Here is an 18,217-nt window from a genome sequence, read left to right as displayed (position 1 = left end):
CCTCACTGCTCTGAGCTTTGTGGTGCACTACAGAGATGAAGTCAGCCAGAGAAAGCTGTGAGCATGAGGTGATCTTTGTAAGAGTCCAAGAAAAAAACCTGTCCTTTTCCCATCTTGTTTCAGTCCCTTTGGGCAGAGTTAGGAGCAGAGTCAGGCAGCTGCTCTTAAGTTGTGATTTTAGAAGCATCTTGCTTCTTTCTTTGGCACAAAGAACAACAACAAAATCCACACAGCCTCAGCTCTTTCAAAGACTGATATTAAAGTTGAGGAGTGGAGGGAGCAGAGGGAGGAGATCAGCAGGGACTGGCCCAGAGATGCCCAGTGTCCTGCAGAGGGCTGGAGAGAGGGACAGCCCCTGGCTGCTTCCCCATGTCCTCTCTCCCAGCCCTGGTGCTGGCAACTCAGCAGGAGCCAAAATATCCCTCCTGCATTATTGCTCTTCAGTGGTTTCCATACCTTCATTTTTAACTAAAGAGATCAAAGTCTTACTGTGATTCTCTTCACTTTTCCAAATTTTCCTCCTTACCTGAATTGCATGGGCATTCAAATAAATAAATAAAAGTATTTTTATTTTTTACTCCTCCATCCCATCCCAAGTCTTTGCCAGGGTGTCCCAGGTTGCCAATGCAGGCTCAGCCCAGTTCAGGGAGTGGCAGAGGGCAGCTTACAGCTGATGAAATGAAGATCACCTGTGCTGTGCAGGAACAAGTCAGCCCTGGAGAATTCATTCACGTGTCCTCCTGAGTGAGGGATGTCCTGAGCAACAATGTCCTATGTAGGAATACTTAATTCCATCAGAATAGTCTTGTCCATTTGTGCTACTCCAATGCTGGCAATAGCTGCAAATTAGAAAGGACTTTTTGAAGGATTGGAGTGCAGAGGCTACAATGCTTCAAAAAACAGAAACATGGCCAAAGCCAAATTTTAACAGAGACCAGAGAAGAAGAGCTTAAGGAGAAAAAAAAATGGAGTTGAGAATGCATATGTGTTTATTTTGCAGCTCAGATTAAGCTGCATGTTACAGGGAAATTCATAAAGGAATTTGTCAGTATTTAAAGATTTCCGCTTTTTAGATTATTTTCCCCTCTGCCAAATAGTTAATTTAGGCTACAGTAACCAATTACTCCCACACAGTGCTGGAAATGATGGCAAGTAGGACTTGTTTCACCACTTCCAACTATCTGAATATTTCAGCAGCTGTGGAATTTTTAAAGAATCAGTTCTGTGGTGTGGAAGTGGCTGAACACAGTGTGGAAAGTAGAAATAAAGGTGATTCCTGTGCTGAGGATTTCCTGGGGACCTTTGGGTTAACAGAAAAAAAAATCAAACAAAGAAACAAAACAAAAAAGAATAAAAAATAAAACCAAACCAAACAAAAAAAAGGGGGGGGAAGGGAGCAGAGGAGGAAGCAAACTGCAGACTGGTTGTTTGTGCTGTTCCAGTCTGGACAGTCTGTCCCAGACAGGAAGCTGGTCTCATGACAGGATCATGACTGCAGTTGTGACATGTCAGGGGCTGCTTTCCAGAGGGATGTTCCTGGGATGGAGTGGTTTGTCTGGCAGCTATCCCCTCACCAGGAGCACAGGAGACTCCAGCTCTGCCCTGGGATGGCCGGGGAGGCAGAGCTGGAGGGAGCACTGCCCTGAAATCACTTTCTAAAATTTCAGGCTTCTCACTGCTGGTTTGGGTCCTGGGGAAGTGAGGAGTCAGCCCCTCTGACTCCCTGTGTCTCCCCTTTAGTGCTGACTCTTCCATTCTCTTGGATAAAACATGGCACTTCAGGAACAAAGGCGAAATTAAAGTGACCCTTGGTTGGCACGGGGGCTGTTACACTCCAACAGCACTATTTGTGTCCTGCCTATTTTCCTAATTCACTTGTGCTTATTTTTGATGGATTATTTTGTTTTTCTCCAGAAGTAATACACATCAAAGACAGCTTCTGGTCAGCATCACCTGTGGGATGATAGTGGTATAGGCACAGTTTTCCTGCAGATTTTTTTCCTGGACATCTTTTTTTGGGTGGATGTATTCCTGTTCATCTTCTGAGTTCACAAATCCTCATTTTCACAAAATATTGAGCATACTTTTTTTTTCAGTCTTCTTTAAAATATGGAAATAGCTTAACAATATTTTCACTTTTTATTAAAAGTACTGTTTTTAATGGGAGAGAGGAGGCTTCTCCCAAGGTTTCATTTGTAAAGACCCATATAACACCATGTGTGTGCATGCAAACATGCAGGAAGGAGATCAAAACCATTTCATATATAGAGAAAGCTTATCTTAGTTTGTGCTTTTTCCAGTTAAGCCTCCTCACCCCATCTGCTTCTCTGCATGACTGACAACTGATTGCACTTCCTATTTCTAGCCTGTTTTCCTGTCAGGTTATCCAGAGCTGCTGCCATTTGGGTGCCACCAGGTTTCTCTGGGGAACATGACCCCATTCAGCCATGGAGCAGAGCCTCCCTGCTCTCAAGGAATCCACCACAGCTTGGACACAGCTCCCTGGAGATTTCCAGTGGGAAGAGCAGCACATTCACCGTGTGGCAGTGATGGTTCAGCTCATCTGTCCCAAAGGAGTCAGAGGTGCTCTGAAGTTGGCAGCTCTGCTATGGGTAGCACTGGCAGCAGGATGTGGCTGCCTCTTGGCTCTGCAGCCTGCAGAAAAGTTGGGATGGGCTCATGTAAAATAATTGGTACAGCTGTTTTTATGTATTTTTCCTTTTTTTTTTTCCTACAGCAGAGTCTAAAAGTGACAGAAATAATTAAGAACTGTTTTTTTCTTTCCAAGCTGGTGCTGTACCAGTCAAGATTTTGATTGATCACCTGCTGTAGGGTGTGGCTGGAGCTCCCATTTAGCTCTCCAGTGTTCCAAATGCTCTGACTGCAGCAGACTTTTTTTAATATCAATTGCTTGGGTACTTGGACCATGCCATTGAAAAGAAGTATTTAAATGCAGGTGTTGATCAGGTGAGTAGATTGGCAGCACTGAAGTCATTCAAGTCTGTGACTTTACAGTGCTGGCCATCAGCTACCGCTTAAAATATTGTGAATTTATTTACCTTAGCACTGCTTCTGTCTCCCTGGCTAATGAAAAGCATATGCTGACTAGATTAAGGACATGTAAATTTGTCATCACAAATTCATGCACTGGAGCATAATTAAGTGGAATTTGACTGCTTTTGTGATTTTGTGCAACCATCAATTTTGTTTCCCTTATGAAACATTTAAAACATTTTATGATGCGTACTCATGCCAAGAACTTAGCTATGTATTTTTGTTTATGTTGGGTGGCATCAACAACAACAATAAATTTGACTGCCAGAGTCCTTCAGTGTGAATCCATCCTTCAACAACAGAGGAATTTCTTTAAACTCTGAAAGCACATGAGCAAGGCAAGTCTCTATTTAAGGATGGGATTAGGTCTAGGTGCTGTCCTCAGCCACTGTAAAGTACAGGTGCAGTACATGCCTTTTTGACCTGTTCTAGAAAATAATTCATGACAGTTGTTACAGAGATCCAGGAGAATCTCTACACTTCCAGAGCACTGGAATTCCCATGCATTCCTTGTTTTAGACAGCCCCATCTCCTGCCTGCCACACACAGACACCATCTGTAGCAGCTGCTTTTCCAGCAGTTCAGGTAGGAGAGGGCACTGGAGCAGACTCTTTGGATGTTTGGCTTTGTGCCATCCATCAGTTTCTGCTCTGTTTATTTGAGAGGAGCGTGGCCACCTGGCCTTTCTGTCCCTGTCCCTGTCCTGGGCAGGCAGGACACATTGCACAAGCCTGGGCAGAATCACCAGGGTGGTGATTTCACACCATGAGCTGTAGGAGCCCTTTAACATTCATTTCCTCCACAGCAATGCTCTGCACTAGTGGCACAACAGGACAGGAAATAAACTTCTGGGCTCCCCATTTTTTTCAAGTTTCCTTTGTTCTGACAGATTTGAATCTGATAGTTCCACTTTCTGTCTTCCTTGATCTTGCTCCATTTATGTCCTGCAATACTTGTGTGGAAATGTTCTCCCTGCTTCTACAAAGATGAAAATTCCTAAGAATATGGTTCAGGGCCTGCAGAGGAGAAAATAAAAAATGCAGGAGACTCCCAAACCCTCACTTGAGAAAAAAAAAAATTAGAGAACATTTGTGACTTTTAGCTCAAAGCATCCATTTCACCATAGCCAAAAATTGTGTCAGTATAGGATACAGACTGTCATTGTTTTGGAGGGTTTTTGTTTTGTTTTGAGGGATGCTTATTTCCTTACCTAGACTCTGGCAGGGTGCTTCTTAGATCCATGAAGAATGACCTATAAATCTCAGCAATCACTTGCCAGGTTGCTCAACATTTGCATTTCAATGTCATTTCTTCATTTCCACTTCCTTTTTTTAGACATAACATTTACACATTTCAGATCTGCTTTAGGCTTCTCTTGCCTGTGTGGTGCTACAGCTGCAAGAACTCTGAAAGTTGCCATTCCTGCCACAGAGAAGTCTGGAAAGTTGATGCAGGCACAAAGGCTGATTTTACCTCCCTCTGCCAGGTTTAGACTTTGGGGCATTATCTAGAAAAAGCATACTGACCCTTTAAGGAACCCTTTATTTTATGGCTTATTTTCTCTTTTTAACCTAAGTGTCAAAAGCAACACTCAGTCTTCAATTCTGACTCAGGATTCTCTCCTTATTCAGAGATTTCAACACTTCTTGATAACAGCTTAGGTGCACCCCAAGCTGAAGAGTGGACAACATAACACCAAAATCTGAAGACCCAGTCAAACACACATCACCCTTGGTGCCAGAGGCCAAGCTCCCAAATTAAAACTCCCTTTGGTGATCAGATCACTACTCCTGCAGCATCCTAAATCCCCGACAGCACTCTGTGGAGCCTGTCCCAGCCTGGTGAAAGCTGCTTGCTGCCAGATACTGCAAAACAACCCTCCTGTCCTTCTCACTTTGGGTACACAGGATCTCAATACCAGCTGTTATTTATTTTCCTTGCATCCCCTTCCTGCCTTGGCTTCTCCCTGTTGTCTTCCTTCCTTCACTTGACAGTTTCACTGCTTTCATCATAGTTCTGTGCACAAAACCTATGATCTCTGCCATATCACATAAATATTTTTACAATTTATATTCTTGGGGTGATTTAAATTTAAAGAGAACAATCAAGAGCAGGTCTGGTACTGTTGAAGGCACTTTAATTCTAATTAACTTAAGTATGAAAAGGCTATTCCTGTAATTGCCTGTTTGATTAGCAGTTATGGACCAATATTGTTGTATAATAAAATGTGTCTGGCTTTCCTAACTGAAACTGAAGTACAGGGCCTCTGGAGTGGTTCAAAATGCAGCCTGTGCTGCACAAAGCATTTGGTATTTAAGACACAGCACACATGACAGTGCTCAAAAGCACCTTTAGTACCAGCTGGAGGCCTACAGCCATGAGAAGGAACAAATGTGGTACTAACAGGAGAAGTGGGAATTGCAATTCGCCCTTCAAAGTAGTCTAAGACCAGCTTTAAAAAGTAAAATTGGAGCCTACAGCAGCAGCTGGGAGAGAGCTGACATGCAGAGACCATATCAATGGCAGGTCCTGCATTTAAACAAATTCTGCACTGCCAACTTCACACTGACTAAAATACAACTGTTAAATACTTACCATTAATTACACAGTCCCTTAAACAACCAGCTCCTGTAAAACTCTGTACCAGTATCTGAAGTGGACTGCTAATCTGATCAAACCTCTGAATCTACTGTTAGAGATGACAGAATTGTTATTTAGATACTGCACTGGGAATATTTAGATACTGTATTAGCAATAAATCTAATCATCATCATTGACATAATCATGTGTCCTACTTCTCACACCTGGCTGAGAGCCTTCCCTTGCCTACTTTGTCATGGTGTATTACAGCATGTCAGTAATTACATTCCTGTCAGAGGAACTGCCAGTGCAACTCTTCCTTTCCATCTATTGGTATCAATCATCCAGATTAACTTTAAATGCCATTAAAAGTGATTGTAACATATACTCAACTGGATTTCTTGGACTCAGGTAAACCTGCAATTTGCTCATTTCAACCTGAATCACTGTTCAGGATCTCCAAGACATGAACAATTTCAACACCCCCAATTCAGACATTCCCAGTAAATGAGACTAATTCAGTGAGAACATCTTTTCTGGAAGTGGAACAATTATCTCCTAATGGCAGGGAAAGTTCAGCACATTAGAGGGCAAGATGATAAAAAAAGTAGTTTCCATTCAAGCTCCTGTAAGTCTGGAAGAGCTCCTTTTACCACAAGAGCAAATGAGTTTCTAAGGAAGAAGTAGTTCTAAAAAAGACTCAAGCCAGAGATGAACCACTTGTTTTAACTACACTCACTATCTGGTTTAGGAAAACTCACAAAAGATTATTTTTCTTTTGAAGGACAGTTCGAACTAAACTGCTGCAGCCTTAGGGCCACTGTCACACTTCAGATGCTGTCACACTGCCCTGGTCAGCTGAACAAATCCTAAACAGAAGCATCCACATCTACAAAGCCACAAGGAATAAATGCATTCCAGAACAACTGTTCTTTGTTTTATTGAATGGTTGAAGCAGGACTATAATCCAGGTATACTTAAATCAAGTATTGGTCCACTCTTATCATCAAAAAGAACTTATTTTTTTTAATAATAGTAACATCAACACAAATGGAAGGAACATGAAGCATCATAACAGGAACTCTCAACTGTGACATTAGACCATGACCAGACTGGTGCTGCTTCAGGATTTACAGACTGCACTGCACAGAGGAGCCACACCAGTGTTAGCCACCTCCCAACCACTGAAGTTCTGGGGAAAGGATCCTTCTGTGTACAGCTCACCTCTGAGCCATCAGCATGAGATCAAAATGCCATTTATGCTACTAGAGTCCTAGGCTGACAGAAGTACTTCTATATTTAGTATTTTACTGAAGAATATTTACTATCCTCTCTGAAGTTACATATAACCATTATAAATATTTACATCGAGCATTTACAGCTGGTTCATAATATACAACACAACAATTTAGCTATAATTTTTGATCTTCCAGTGCAAAAGTTTCAAACAATATGTTGCTATCATAATTTCAGTTTATCTGGTTTGCACAGGCTGAGGCAGTACAGGGCATTTCAAAAACTCCTGCTACAAGATTTAAAAAAATGGAATGATGTCACTTTAATAACTATTACTCTGGGAAGTGTTGTTTTGGTTTTTTTAAACAAGCAGATTTCAATTTCTAAATCCTATCTGGTGCTACTACTAACATTTAAAATAGTCTCGAAAGGGGGAAAAATACTTAGAAATAAATACACCTTTAAAAAACTTCCACAATTAACCATATCAGAACATGTTTTCCACACAGGCTAAAGGAGACCTTGGTCTTCATCATCTTCCTGCGCTGAAATACGGTGCAGTTCAATCCATTCTTATCTTCTGATTTGTCATCCTATAAATAATGCTGTCATAGCCAGGATCCATGTTCCACAGGTTGTAGGAGATAACTATCACAGCTAAAGCAAGACCTATCATCATCCACAGAACAATGTTGAAGATTACAGAGTAGTCGTAGTTATATGGATAGGCAAGGTTATATGGATTTTCATTTTTACTCTGCAATAAAGAAAACATTTATTAATTTAAAGTGAGCTTGCACACCAAACATCTTGATTCCATCCAAAGTCTGAGCAAGCTAAATAACAGAGATGCACTTTTGTCTAGACAAATCTGATGCAAGGGCACAGAATGCAAAAAGTGATGATGTGAGTGGCATCAGTGGAATCCAAAAGAAGAACGTGACAGGAAAATGAAATCCAAAGTCCTGAACCTGGGGCAGAACACCCCAAGTGACAGCACAGGCTGGGCACTGAGCAGCTGGGCAGCTGCAGAGAGGGACTGGAGCTCTGGAGGACAAGGGGAATAGGAGCCAGCAGTGTCTCTGGAATGACACAGGACCAAGGAAAAGATGTTTTCCCACAGCTGGGAGACAGGACTTGCCTGCACTGGGGAAACCACACAGAAAGGCAAATTCTAACAAGGCATAAGGGAAAAGTTTTCACCAAGAAAATGGTTAATGCTTTGGAGCAAGAGAGGCTGTGGGACTTCCAGGGATGGACTTTCCAAGAACTTGGCTGGACAAGAACCTGAGCAACTTGATCTAGCTCCTAAATTAGTCCTGCTTTGAGCAGTAGGTTGGACTGGATGACCTCTAGAGGCCTCCTCAAGTGGAGTTACTGAATGACAAAGTGAAGATCAAGACAAATAAGTAAGCTGCACCCACACCTAAGTCATAGTAATAGTATTTTAGTCCTTAAAAAAAGTTACACTCAGGTAACTAAGTGTACTTTACACACTGATACACTTTGGATCACTTAATAAATGAGATGTGCAAAAATGTGGCTCTACTACCTGTGAAGCCTGGAGAATTGAGCGAGTCTTCCTTGAGAGGGGAGAGTTAAACTCCTTTACAGCCACCACTTCTACTACTGCATTCCCACCATAGAGATTAAACATCTCATCTGCAAACTGGAAAAGAGAAGGTGATTTAATTGAAAGCCTAGACTGTAGCCAGGAATTAAGCAGAGTTTTGTTAGCAAGATGTAGGAAAATAAAAGATATCAGCTTCAGGAATAATTATGGAAAGCTATAAAAGTTTACACTATTTTAGAATTTCACCAAGTGTCAACCTTCCCCTGGTTTACAAGGCCTTTTCAAACCCCCAGTCACTGTTCAGGAGACTGTGGCTTATGCCTGCTTTCTGGCCTGAAAATTACTCTGTTATCCCTTTTACAAAAGGCCCATCCCCAAATCATTTCCTAATTGTGTGTCTGTCAGTTCCAACAAAATATTCAGGTTCTCAAACTCCCACTGGGAAACTACGAACCTGAATATTTTAACTAAATGCTAATATATCTAATATTTAAATATATTTGCTTAAGGTCAAAGAGGCCAAAGAGCAATGCTTAGACAAAACAAGTACTTGGCTTAACAAATTGATGGTTTTGAATTTTTTCATCACACTTTAGAAACTCTCAAAAGTGACTGATGTTAATAAAAATTTAACTAATGATTATGTAAGACCTTTTGAAGAATTTCTTTCTTGAGCACACTGATAGATGAACAACAATTATTTTAAAGTCTTAGAAATCTACATTTACATAGCTTTATGGGCAAGGGTAAACTAACCACTGCATCTTGGAATAAAGATATTTCCAGATTTCCAAGAGCCTCTTTTTGTGAGACATTCTGGTGCTTTCAAATGCAAGATGTTTGTTTAAGAAAAACAAACATATCAAGTCCTGTTGATACAAGGTTTCAATACACCCCTACTCCTTAATTCAAAGTATCTAAACACATTGTAGAATCACACCAACACTTTACAGAGAGGCAAATTGTAACATTCAATTTTATAACTAAACAACAGCATTTTAAAAACTAAACAACAAAAACAAGCATGAGGCAAGCCAACACTAATGAAATTACTTCATTGTAGTTAAAATAAAAATTATTTTCTTAGTATTACCATGAGTGTTATTTATAAGGTAGACAATATACCTTTTGCAAAGAGTCTACAAGAATTTGAGAAGCATCCTTGAACTGCTGAGAGTCTTCCCCATATCGTTTGCCAATCTCTTCCAAACCAGAGAGCTCCAGGGAATAAAGGTCTGGAGAGTGATCTTTGGCTAAGTGCTTGTGTCGAGACAGCTTGGGCACAACATTGAGGGCAGAAAGAAATTAATTCACACACAGGTTACTTTAAAAACACATTGCACAAAGTCAATTTACTTGGACTAATCCTGTCTCACTTTTTACAGTCATATTCCATAATCAGGAAATGGAATTCTTGCCAACTTAACTAGAAGATGTCCATAATTGTTTCTTTTTTTAACTCTACAGAAGAAAGCAGATGATTATTATGTAGCATCTGTTCCTAACATGAAGTTCCATCCACGTAATAGAGAGCTGTACTAAAAAGAAACAGAATACTTATTGACATCAGAATCTTTGTTCTGTAATTGCCATGAAAATAAAACTCAGAGAACACAAAATCACGTAACTACAAGACTTAGATACTATAATTTCCTTGTTTGAAGCTGGCCCTTGCAAAGCTCAGTAGGTTGCAACTTCTACCTTGTGTTGTCCACATACAAAAGTAGTTTATTTGGGAAGTATCTTCCAATATTCAGAAAATCCAACTAATACAATCCAAATTATCTCAAAGGACAGTAGTGACATTCTTGCATTTCTGCAGGTGAGAAGATGCAGCACTGATATTTGCCTGCACAAGACAACAAGGAATTTAATCCCATCTTCCCAACTACTTAAACTGCAGCATTTCTAGCCTGCAAAACAAAACCAAGTTGTTCTACCTCATTTTCTCACAAGCACCATTTCTCTCCACTAGCCCTTTACCTAATGTGAATTTTTGAGTTTTTCCACAATTCTTTCTTTCACTTCAGTAGTTAAGAGCTGCAGCCTAAAGGACACACAGAAAAAACTAAACCAAAATGAAACAAAAAGACGCACACACCACTGACCTGCTAAAACAAACCCTAAACCACAGTGACAAGACAGCAGCTTCTTAGTAAAAAGATCCTCTGAATTAAAAGCTACCCCTCCATTGGAGCATTTCTACCACCATCACTATTCATGGCATAAAAGTCACTCCAATCTTTTCAGATAAAGTGATATTTTGAAGTAAAATGGTGGACAGGGCAAAAAACATTTTCTTAACTATCATTATACTTCTCAAGTTAGACACCGAAGAAAGCCCCAGCAAATTCTTCATTGAGTATTTCAGAATTGCTCCTGTTCTGACCAAACACAACACAAAAGTACAGATGATTAAGGTTCCCATTCACAATTGCAGTGATGGGGCTGATACAAACAAAATGCATTATTTAAACTGATGGAACCAGCTGATGACACAACAGAATTATGTATCACTGGCTGCCACATATCCTGGCTATGGCTTCTCTACTTTAAAGATCTCTGAAGTTTGTGACACAAGACAGGTGAAAATGTTTCAAAACACCTTACCAGGCTTGCAATATCATGTAGGACTTGAAGTTCTGACAGAAAAAGCAAGTCAACCTGAGGGGAGAGGCAGAGACAAGTATTTCCTTTGATGAAACCCAAGTTAGAGAAGTCTTGTTTTGCTGCAAGTATTTTATAACACTTGTCTGCTACAACACCAGAACATGCTAGAAGGAAATAATGCTTTTAATAAAGTTACTAAGAAAAAGATGTTTGAACTTAGTTAATTCAGTTAGAAAAAATGAGGAGTGGGCTTTTAGGCAAAGAAAGAGGGTAGAAAAAGCGGGAAAGGAGAAAAGCACAAGCTAACTAAGACTATTATTTAAAAAAAGCCCCATAGAAGTTCCCACTGCTGAACGTGCTTTACCTCGTTGTTCCTGATGAGGGAGTTGAGAGGGAGGGAGCTGAGGATGGAGCTGTCCTGGAAGAGGCGGCTGCGCAGCTGGCGCAGGGTGACAGAGAGATCCTCGAACACGGCGTTGGCCTTGCCCACCATGTACACCCTCTGCAGGAACAGCTACGGTTACTGCCAGCACAGCCTCCTGCTCTGCTCCTCCAGACACACACCAACAAACAACCAGGCTTGCAACCTCCACCCACAACTTCAAGGGATCAATTGGGTTTGCTCCAGCCACACAAGTGGAAAGAGGATTCCTTATGTGGGACATGTGGAACCAGGAGTGAAGCAATACTCACTTCCTCACTGGGGGCCAGCTGCAGCACCACGGGTGTCTCTTCAGAAAACAAAGTGTGGATGGCATTTGCAACACTGTCCAGACTGAAAGGAACAGCCTGGAAGACAAAGTCAGATTTTCGGGTTAAACAGGGGCTACTGATCTTAACTAAGAAAGAAAAGTAAAGGAATGCACATTTCCAAAGTGATAATAAGTAATAACAACCTATGTGCAAAACAAAACATCACCTGTATATCTATGAATATTTTATTTAAGTGGCAGACACAATATACTCTGAAGAACTCCAAGGGACCATGACTGAATTAAGAGGATTATTTAGGCTTAGAGTATAGCCTTGTTTATCAGTAAAACAAGACCAATAAATATAGAAGCAATGCAAAAGGGAAACAATCTCACTGCAAATGGAAAGTTATGAACCACAAAAAACTGATGGGTGAAAATATACCAGCAGAAAGACCAACTGCTGAAACAAAAAAAGACACATATTAAAAAACCTACTAAAAATAGAAGAAATGCTAGCACAGTATAGTGTCATTACTGGCAAGCTAATAGAACTGTTAGTTTTTAAACACCTACTTGTGGGTTTTGTTAAAAAAAGACACAGAATGGCACATATCCATTCAGTACTTAATGTGTTCTATGACAGAAGAGGCAACAGCATAGATTTAAACCCAGGAAATTTTAACACAAGTACTAAGTTTTTTACTCCAAGGGTGGTCAAATACTGGCAGAGGTAGCCCAGAGGTCATGGAGTCTCCATTTGTGGAGATGCTGATATCCTGACTGAACATAGTGCTGTCAGCCTGCTCTGGCCGATCCTGCTTGATCAGGGCATTGGATGAGAATCTCCAGAGCTTCCTTCCAACCTAAAGGATTCTCTGTTGCTGTAAGAAGCCTGAGAAACCTTAGCAAAAATAGACAGTGATAGGTAAATGTAATGTGTGTTGGTTTCTTCTTGATTCAGTATAATGGAATGTGTTTCTAAGTGCTGTATTTCACAGTCAAGTACTTGAGGAAAACTCAAAAGACCACTTACAGGGCAATACAGTACATCAAAAAATCAACTCCATCTAAAATGTTATCACACACTCAGCTGAAGCAAAAAGCTTAACAATTCTGATTTAAAAATCTTAAGTTACTGTGGGAAGAAGTGGATTGGTACAAACATGAAAATTAGCTGTCTTTCAAGCAGAACATGTTGAACTGGAAGCCCTGGGTGGTCTCAAGGGCATTGTACCTTGTACAGAATCCTGACTAGGTTATTGATCCATCAGTTATGGGGATATGCAAACTTCAAGAGAAGCAGGAAATAAGTGACCATCAGGGACTACAGCAGAGAACCATGTACTTGTCATTAGAGCACAGGAGTCCCAGCAATCAGGTGACAGTTCCAAAAGTGGATACTCACATTCTCAATGGGGTAAGAAAACCCTTTCACAGGCAACTTGTCCACGCCCTTCACTGTCACCAGCACAGTGGCTTGGGGCCGGTGAAACAGATCACCCACGCCCAGCCCAGGCCAGGGGAGGTCCTAGCACAAAATAACAAAAAAAGTTAAATTTCACAGGCAAAGAAAAGAGTTCTTCCCCCTATTAAAGCAAAACAACTTATTATCCTGTTAATGCCTCTGTGCAGGACAGCCTATTGGAAATATCATGGGGAAGTAAGTTAATACTACACTGCTTTCATTTTGAGTAAAGCCTCGAGTCAACCATGAAGGAATTGTTAGTTTAAAAGCTGCCAGTAACTTCATAGCAAAGTCTACACTAAGAAAACATTATATATAATGGATACATGAGGAGTTATTTCCCATAATTAAATTATAAATACTTTAGTCTGTATTTAGTAAGTGAAGGCTGAACTTAAAAATTCCACTAATATTTTTATATTTTCAGTACAAGAAAGAAACAGGGTGGAAAGGAAGGGGAAGAAAGGGACATGTCAGTCACAACAGGCAACTAAACTTAAATGTACAAATTTGCACAGAAATATAAAAAGATTTCTTAGTAGCTTACTACAATTACAAATCAGTAAGAGCACAGTGGAGGCTACTGACTGGTTTATTCAGGCACAAAATACAAATTCATCTGTCTGGAATAAAGGCAAACAGATTTCCCCATTTGTATAAATGACATAACTGCCCTTTTTTTGAAAGCCAAGTTAATTGCATTTTAGAATTAAATGTCACTGACATTATGATCTGTATCACCTCACAGAAACAAAGGAAAAACCCTTTAAAGCATCATCAGGGACAAAAATGGGGTTTGGTTTTGCTTTCCTTTAACAAGGGAAGAATACTGAATGACTCTTTCTGAGAATTCCCAATGTAATGCACTGCCAGTTTATGTTCCTGGATTACAGCTTTGATGTGAGCTGCAGAAGAAGTGTCTGGGCCCTGCAGTACTCCCCTCACCAGGGCTGGAAGCTGCCCACACAGTGACCTCTGCATTAGGGACAGCTTTGAGGAACTCTCAGTTGCAGGGCTGAACTGAATAATCGAACATTTCCTTCCCTGCCTGCTTCTAGGATTTGAAGTAATAGTTAACAGAACTATTTCTAAAGGATGCTACAGACCCATCACAACAAATGAATCCCAAGCTGTGGCAAAGGCACTGAGTGATTACTGGAACACTTTCTTCCATCATACCCATGACATATCCCTGGATGACCAGGATGCCAAATGGACAGAACAGGCAAAACTCCATTGTTTTTCTGGGTGTCTTTATATGCAACACACACAATACCATTCAATAAATTGGTTTTTCCTGATAAAATAATCAACATTTACTCCTTAGTCATACTACTCATACAAGTTTGTTACTAGTTTGATGACAAAAATAGCAGAATTAATTGACAGGAAGGTATTTTCAAATTCCAAAATAGAGGTTAAGCAGCCTTGCATTCAAACCAGCCTTATCACACCTCTTCCCTAGCTGATGTATGGAAAAAATGAGTGCTGGCTGCCCTCACCAGCACTGTGAGAATGCCTCAGGTTGCAGATTTTAGTATCTGGCTGCACACAGACAGTGCCAAAGATATCTGTCTATTACACTTTCATCTACTGCTTCAACAGCCACTCATCCCGGCTGAACACCAGCAAAAAAATCCAGTAGGCAAGATGGAATCAATCCAAGTGCTCCTGTCCATGTGCCCCACTATAAACACTGCTAAAGTTGTATTTGAATGCTTAATGTGGAGAAACACTACCACAAATCATGTTTCCAAGGTTTTGGATTATTTCCTAAGTAACCAACATACTTATTCTAACTCTGCTCAGCAGACAGCTTGCTGACCTGACAAGATGCCTGCCTTGCCAAGCCATTCTCAGTCTTCAGATTACTCAGGAGCAGAGCCCTACAGAGAGCTTGTGTGCAAGAAGTGACAGTGGTCCCACGGATTCCCAGTTTGTGACCATGGATGGGGGGATACAGCACACAGCTAGGTGTCAGAGGAACTGAGGAGCAGCCTCTGCAGGATTCCTTTTACAGCTGGTGACTCAAGTTAGCCAGCTAGCACAGCTTCTGGCTGCTCACATGACCACACAGCTCTGTCCTGGAAACCACCTCTGTCAAGTCATGCATTTCCCAAGACAAACAGGGCAATATTTTACATATTCCAGCACATGACAGGAAGATTTGCATCTTGAGTGAGCAGGTCTGTAGCTTAGAGACATTTCACAATCAAGACCTGGAACGTACTTCTTCAACAGAAAAGCCCATGGTGAGGGCAGCAACGTCCGGGATCCGCTCGCCCGGGATCGGCCAACTTCCATCCCGGAATGCAACCGACTGAGGGGATCGTAGGATGCTGAACTCACCCCCACACACACCTGAAAACAGACACAAAGAGCTGTCAGAGCTCCTGCAGTAACAGGGAAAAAAACATAATTGAGCTTTCACTGTTTCTTCCTCCATCCCATGCCTATAGGTTTATGGAAAGCCAGGAATGAGAACTGATCATTTCAATGCTCTGGAATACAAAATGAAGTTTCTATCCAGTAATGACTGAGAACAAAGAGATCCATATTAACAAAAGCAGGACAAATATTCCAACAACAGCACAGCTACAAGCAGTCTCACAGTTCAGACCTGGTAAAGTGAACTCTCCATGGAGCCAGGCAGACTCCAAAATCCTGTTAAGCTCACAAAGCACCAACACAGCTCTGTGTGCTTCCAGGAGTGCTTGGCACAACTCCTCTGTTCATGCAGGCAGCAGCCAGAGCCACTGAGCCAGGAAGTCCACTGGAATTTGTCAGGGCTGGCTTAAACCAGGTAGTGCCAGGACAACCTGGCTCCTGCAGAACAGCTCTGGTGTCCCTGCTCTGCCTCCTCCACCTCATGACACCAGGAGATGTTTGTCTTCCTTGGATGCAGCTGGACCTGAGCTGATTGTGTGGAGCCACAATCTGCCACATTGGATTTTCACTGCTCTGGGATCCCCCTTCAATCTCTTCCCCATTACCTGGAACAGCAAAGTTGACTAAAAGCATATTTCTAAACTGTTTGATGATGACAGTAATTTACTGCATAATAAAGTCAGAAAGGACTCTACAGAAATAAGAGAAGGGCTTGTTTCAACCTGGCTTTCTATCTTAAAGTCACTTAGGCACAGCTGCAATACTGTGTACACCAACATTTATCTAAATAAATTTTGAAACTCGTCTGATGTATATAAGCAGTAACATGCACAATGCAAAATTTCTAGCATATGCTCCCCAATGAGCAATCTGAGTAGGTTGCCACCAGAAAAGTAACAGAGTAGTAACTGTTTGCAGGCCTGTATGCTCAAGTTCTAATCATACAATGAGTCTGACTGCATACCTCAAAATTACAAGAATAAGGTAACTGTCTAAAGAAAATACAAGTATTTATTCAAATGTTCACTGAAAATTGGTTACCAATCCAAGCAGTGATATACAACAGTTTTCCAGGGCATCAACAACTCTAAAGACTATTTACAAAAACAGTGCAATAGTAAACTGATGTGCTGTGCAGCTAAAAACTTCCCTAATATTAATTTAACCAATGTGACCTTGAAGATGCTGTTCCAAAGCCTGGCCCACGATCATGCACACAGATGTTGACAGTAAATCTGAGCTGTGTTACGATAAACACACCAAAGGACAAAGTTCTGAGGTGCAGGCTGGGGAAAGGGGGAAAAGGAAGGAAGAGGCCAAGCCAAGTGACATTCATGGAGTATATTCAAGAATTTACTTAAATTGATGTGCTCCTTGGGTGGTCTGCTACCAATTTTAATGGTGGATCAACCCACATTTTGAAGGCAGAAATGTTTCCAGACCAATTTCTTTGAGTAAGAATTTACAAAATGCCTACAAATCCATAGGATTCCACAGGGCTGTTAGACAGTCACATTATTTAGGGCAAACTGGCTTACCTAGGGCAGAATTGCTCTGGTGGATGGAATCAGAGCATTAACCCTTCACAACTGGAAGGGAAATTCAAGGTTGTTGCTCAAAATTACAACGATTAAAACTAAATTTGAAGTTGGGAACATCAGCAGATTCCCTCTAATTGCCTATGGAATAGTAAACCTAATTCCTACCCTGCCAAAGCTGTACCTCAGGCTCTCCAAAGCCTTTGTGAAGGTAAGGGTTGAACATTGGGTGGGAAATATTTACAGGGCCTGGAAGTGCCATCACGAGCCTGACTCACAGCGGGTAACACAGAGGCTGCAGTGACCACGGAAACAGCTCAGCAAAACGTGAAAATTCATACAAAATAACAAAATTATATGTGTCTATCACAGAATCAGGAGAGCTGGAAGAGATCTCTAAGACTATCAAGTCCAACCATGAACCCAGCAGTGCCACTGTGACCCCTAAACCACCAACCCAGATCACCCAGTGCCAGGTCCAGACGCCCCTTAAACACCTCCAGGGGTGGTGACCCCATCACCTCCCTGGGCAACCTATTCCAGTGGCTCAGCCTGGCAGGGAAAAAATGTTTCTAGTCTCTGATCTGAATCGCTCTGTCTCAGCTTATAGAATTGGATTTTAATATAATTTGTGCACAGTATAAATTAATTTAACAAAGTAACATACTACACATAATTATACATATGCATTATAAAAATACACAATATACTATCTAAATTTATGTAATAATTTTGAGATATAATTACAAAAATAATTTTATATAACGAATTTACACAATAAAATTATAGAAACTTATAATTTAATATAAACCAGCCCTTGGATTGAAAGGGACAGGATAAAAGGGTTCGAGCACCGTCTCTGGATATGGGTGGGGGCAGGGAGCTGCAGCACAGTGACAGCTCCCGATGCCAGCCCTGAGTCCTGAACCTGGCACCCACAGACACAGAGAGCCCCCCTCACCCTCTCCCCTCACCTTACCCCCTCCCCAGCACCGCGGCCCGGCCCCTTTCCCGCAATCTCCCCTGCAGCGGCCGGGCGGCCCCGCCCGCTCTCCCCGGCGCTCCCCCGCGCCGGGCC

The 18,217-nt window shown here is 41.4% G+C and overlaps 1 protein-coding gene across 1 annotated transcript in view; it reads right to left on the bottom strand.

Moving 5' to 3' along the window:
- Window positions 1–6,545: 6,545 nt before the first annotated feature.
- ATP6AP2 (ATPase H+ transporting accessory protein 2) overlaps window positions 6,546–18,217 on the bottom strand; it is a 14,793-nt gene continuing 3,121 nt past the window's right edge. Inside the window, exons 2-9 of the mRNA XM_014308582.2 lie at window positions 15,444–15,606; window positions 13,154–13,276; window positions 11,747–11,842; window positions 11,418–11,555; window positions 11,054–11,107; window positions 9,569–9,718; window positions 8,423–8,539; window positions 6,546–7,627 (exon numbers count right to left, since the gene is read on the bottom strand). Coding sequence (XP_014164057.1) covers window positions 7,433–7,627; window positions 8,423–8,539; window positions 9,569–9,718; window positions 11,054–11,107; window positions 11,418–11,555; window positions 11,747–11,842; window positions 13,154–13,276; window positions 15,444–15,606 — 1,036 coding nt within the window. The 3' untranslated portion in view covers window positions 6,546–7,432. The remainder of the gene's footprint in view (window positions 7,628–8,422; window positions 8,540–9,568; window positions 9,719–11,053; window positions 11,108–11,417; window positions 11,556–11,746; window positions 11,843–13,153; window positions 13,277–15,443; window positions 15,607–18,217) is intronic.

This window comes from Geospiza fortis, unplaced genomic scaffold (genome assembly GCF_000277835.1).
Source record: "Geospiza fortis unplaced genomic scaffold, GeoFor_1.0 scaffold20, whole genome shotgun sequence".
Lineage (NCBI taxonomy): Eukaryota > Metazoa > Chordata > Aves > Passeriformes > Thraupidae > Geospiza > Geospiza fortis.
Note: the sequence above shows the minus strand (reverse complement) of the source record. Positions and strands in the feature narration are given on the sequence as shown.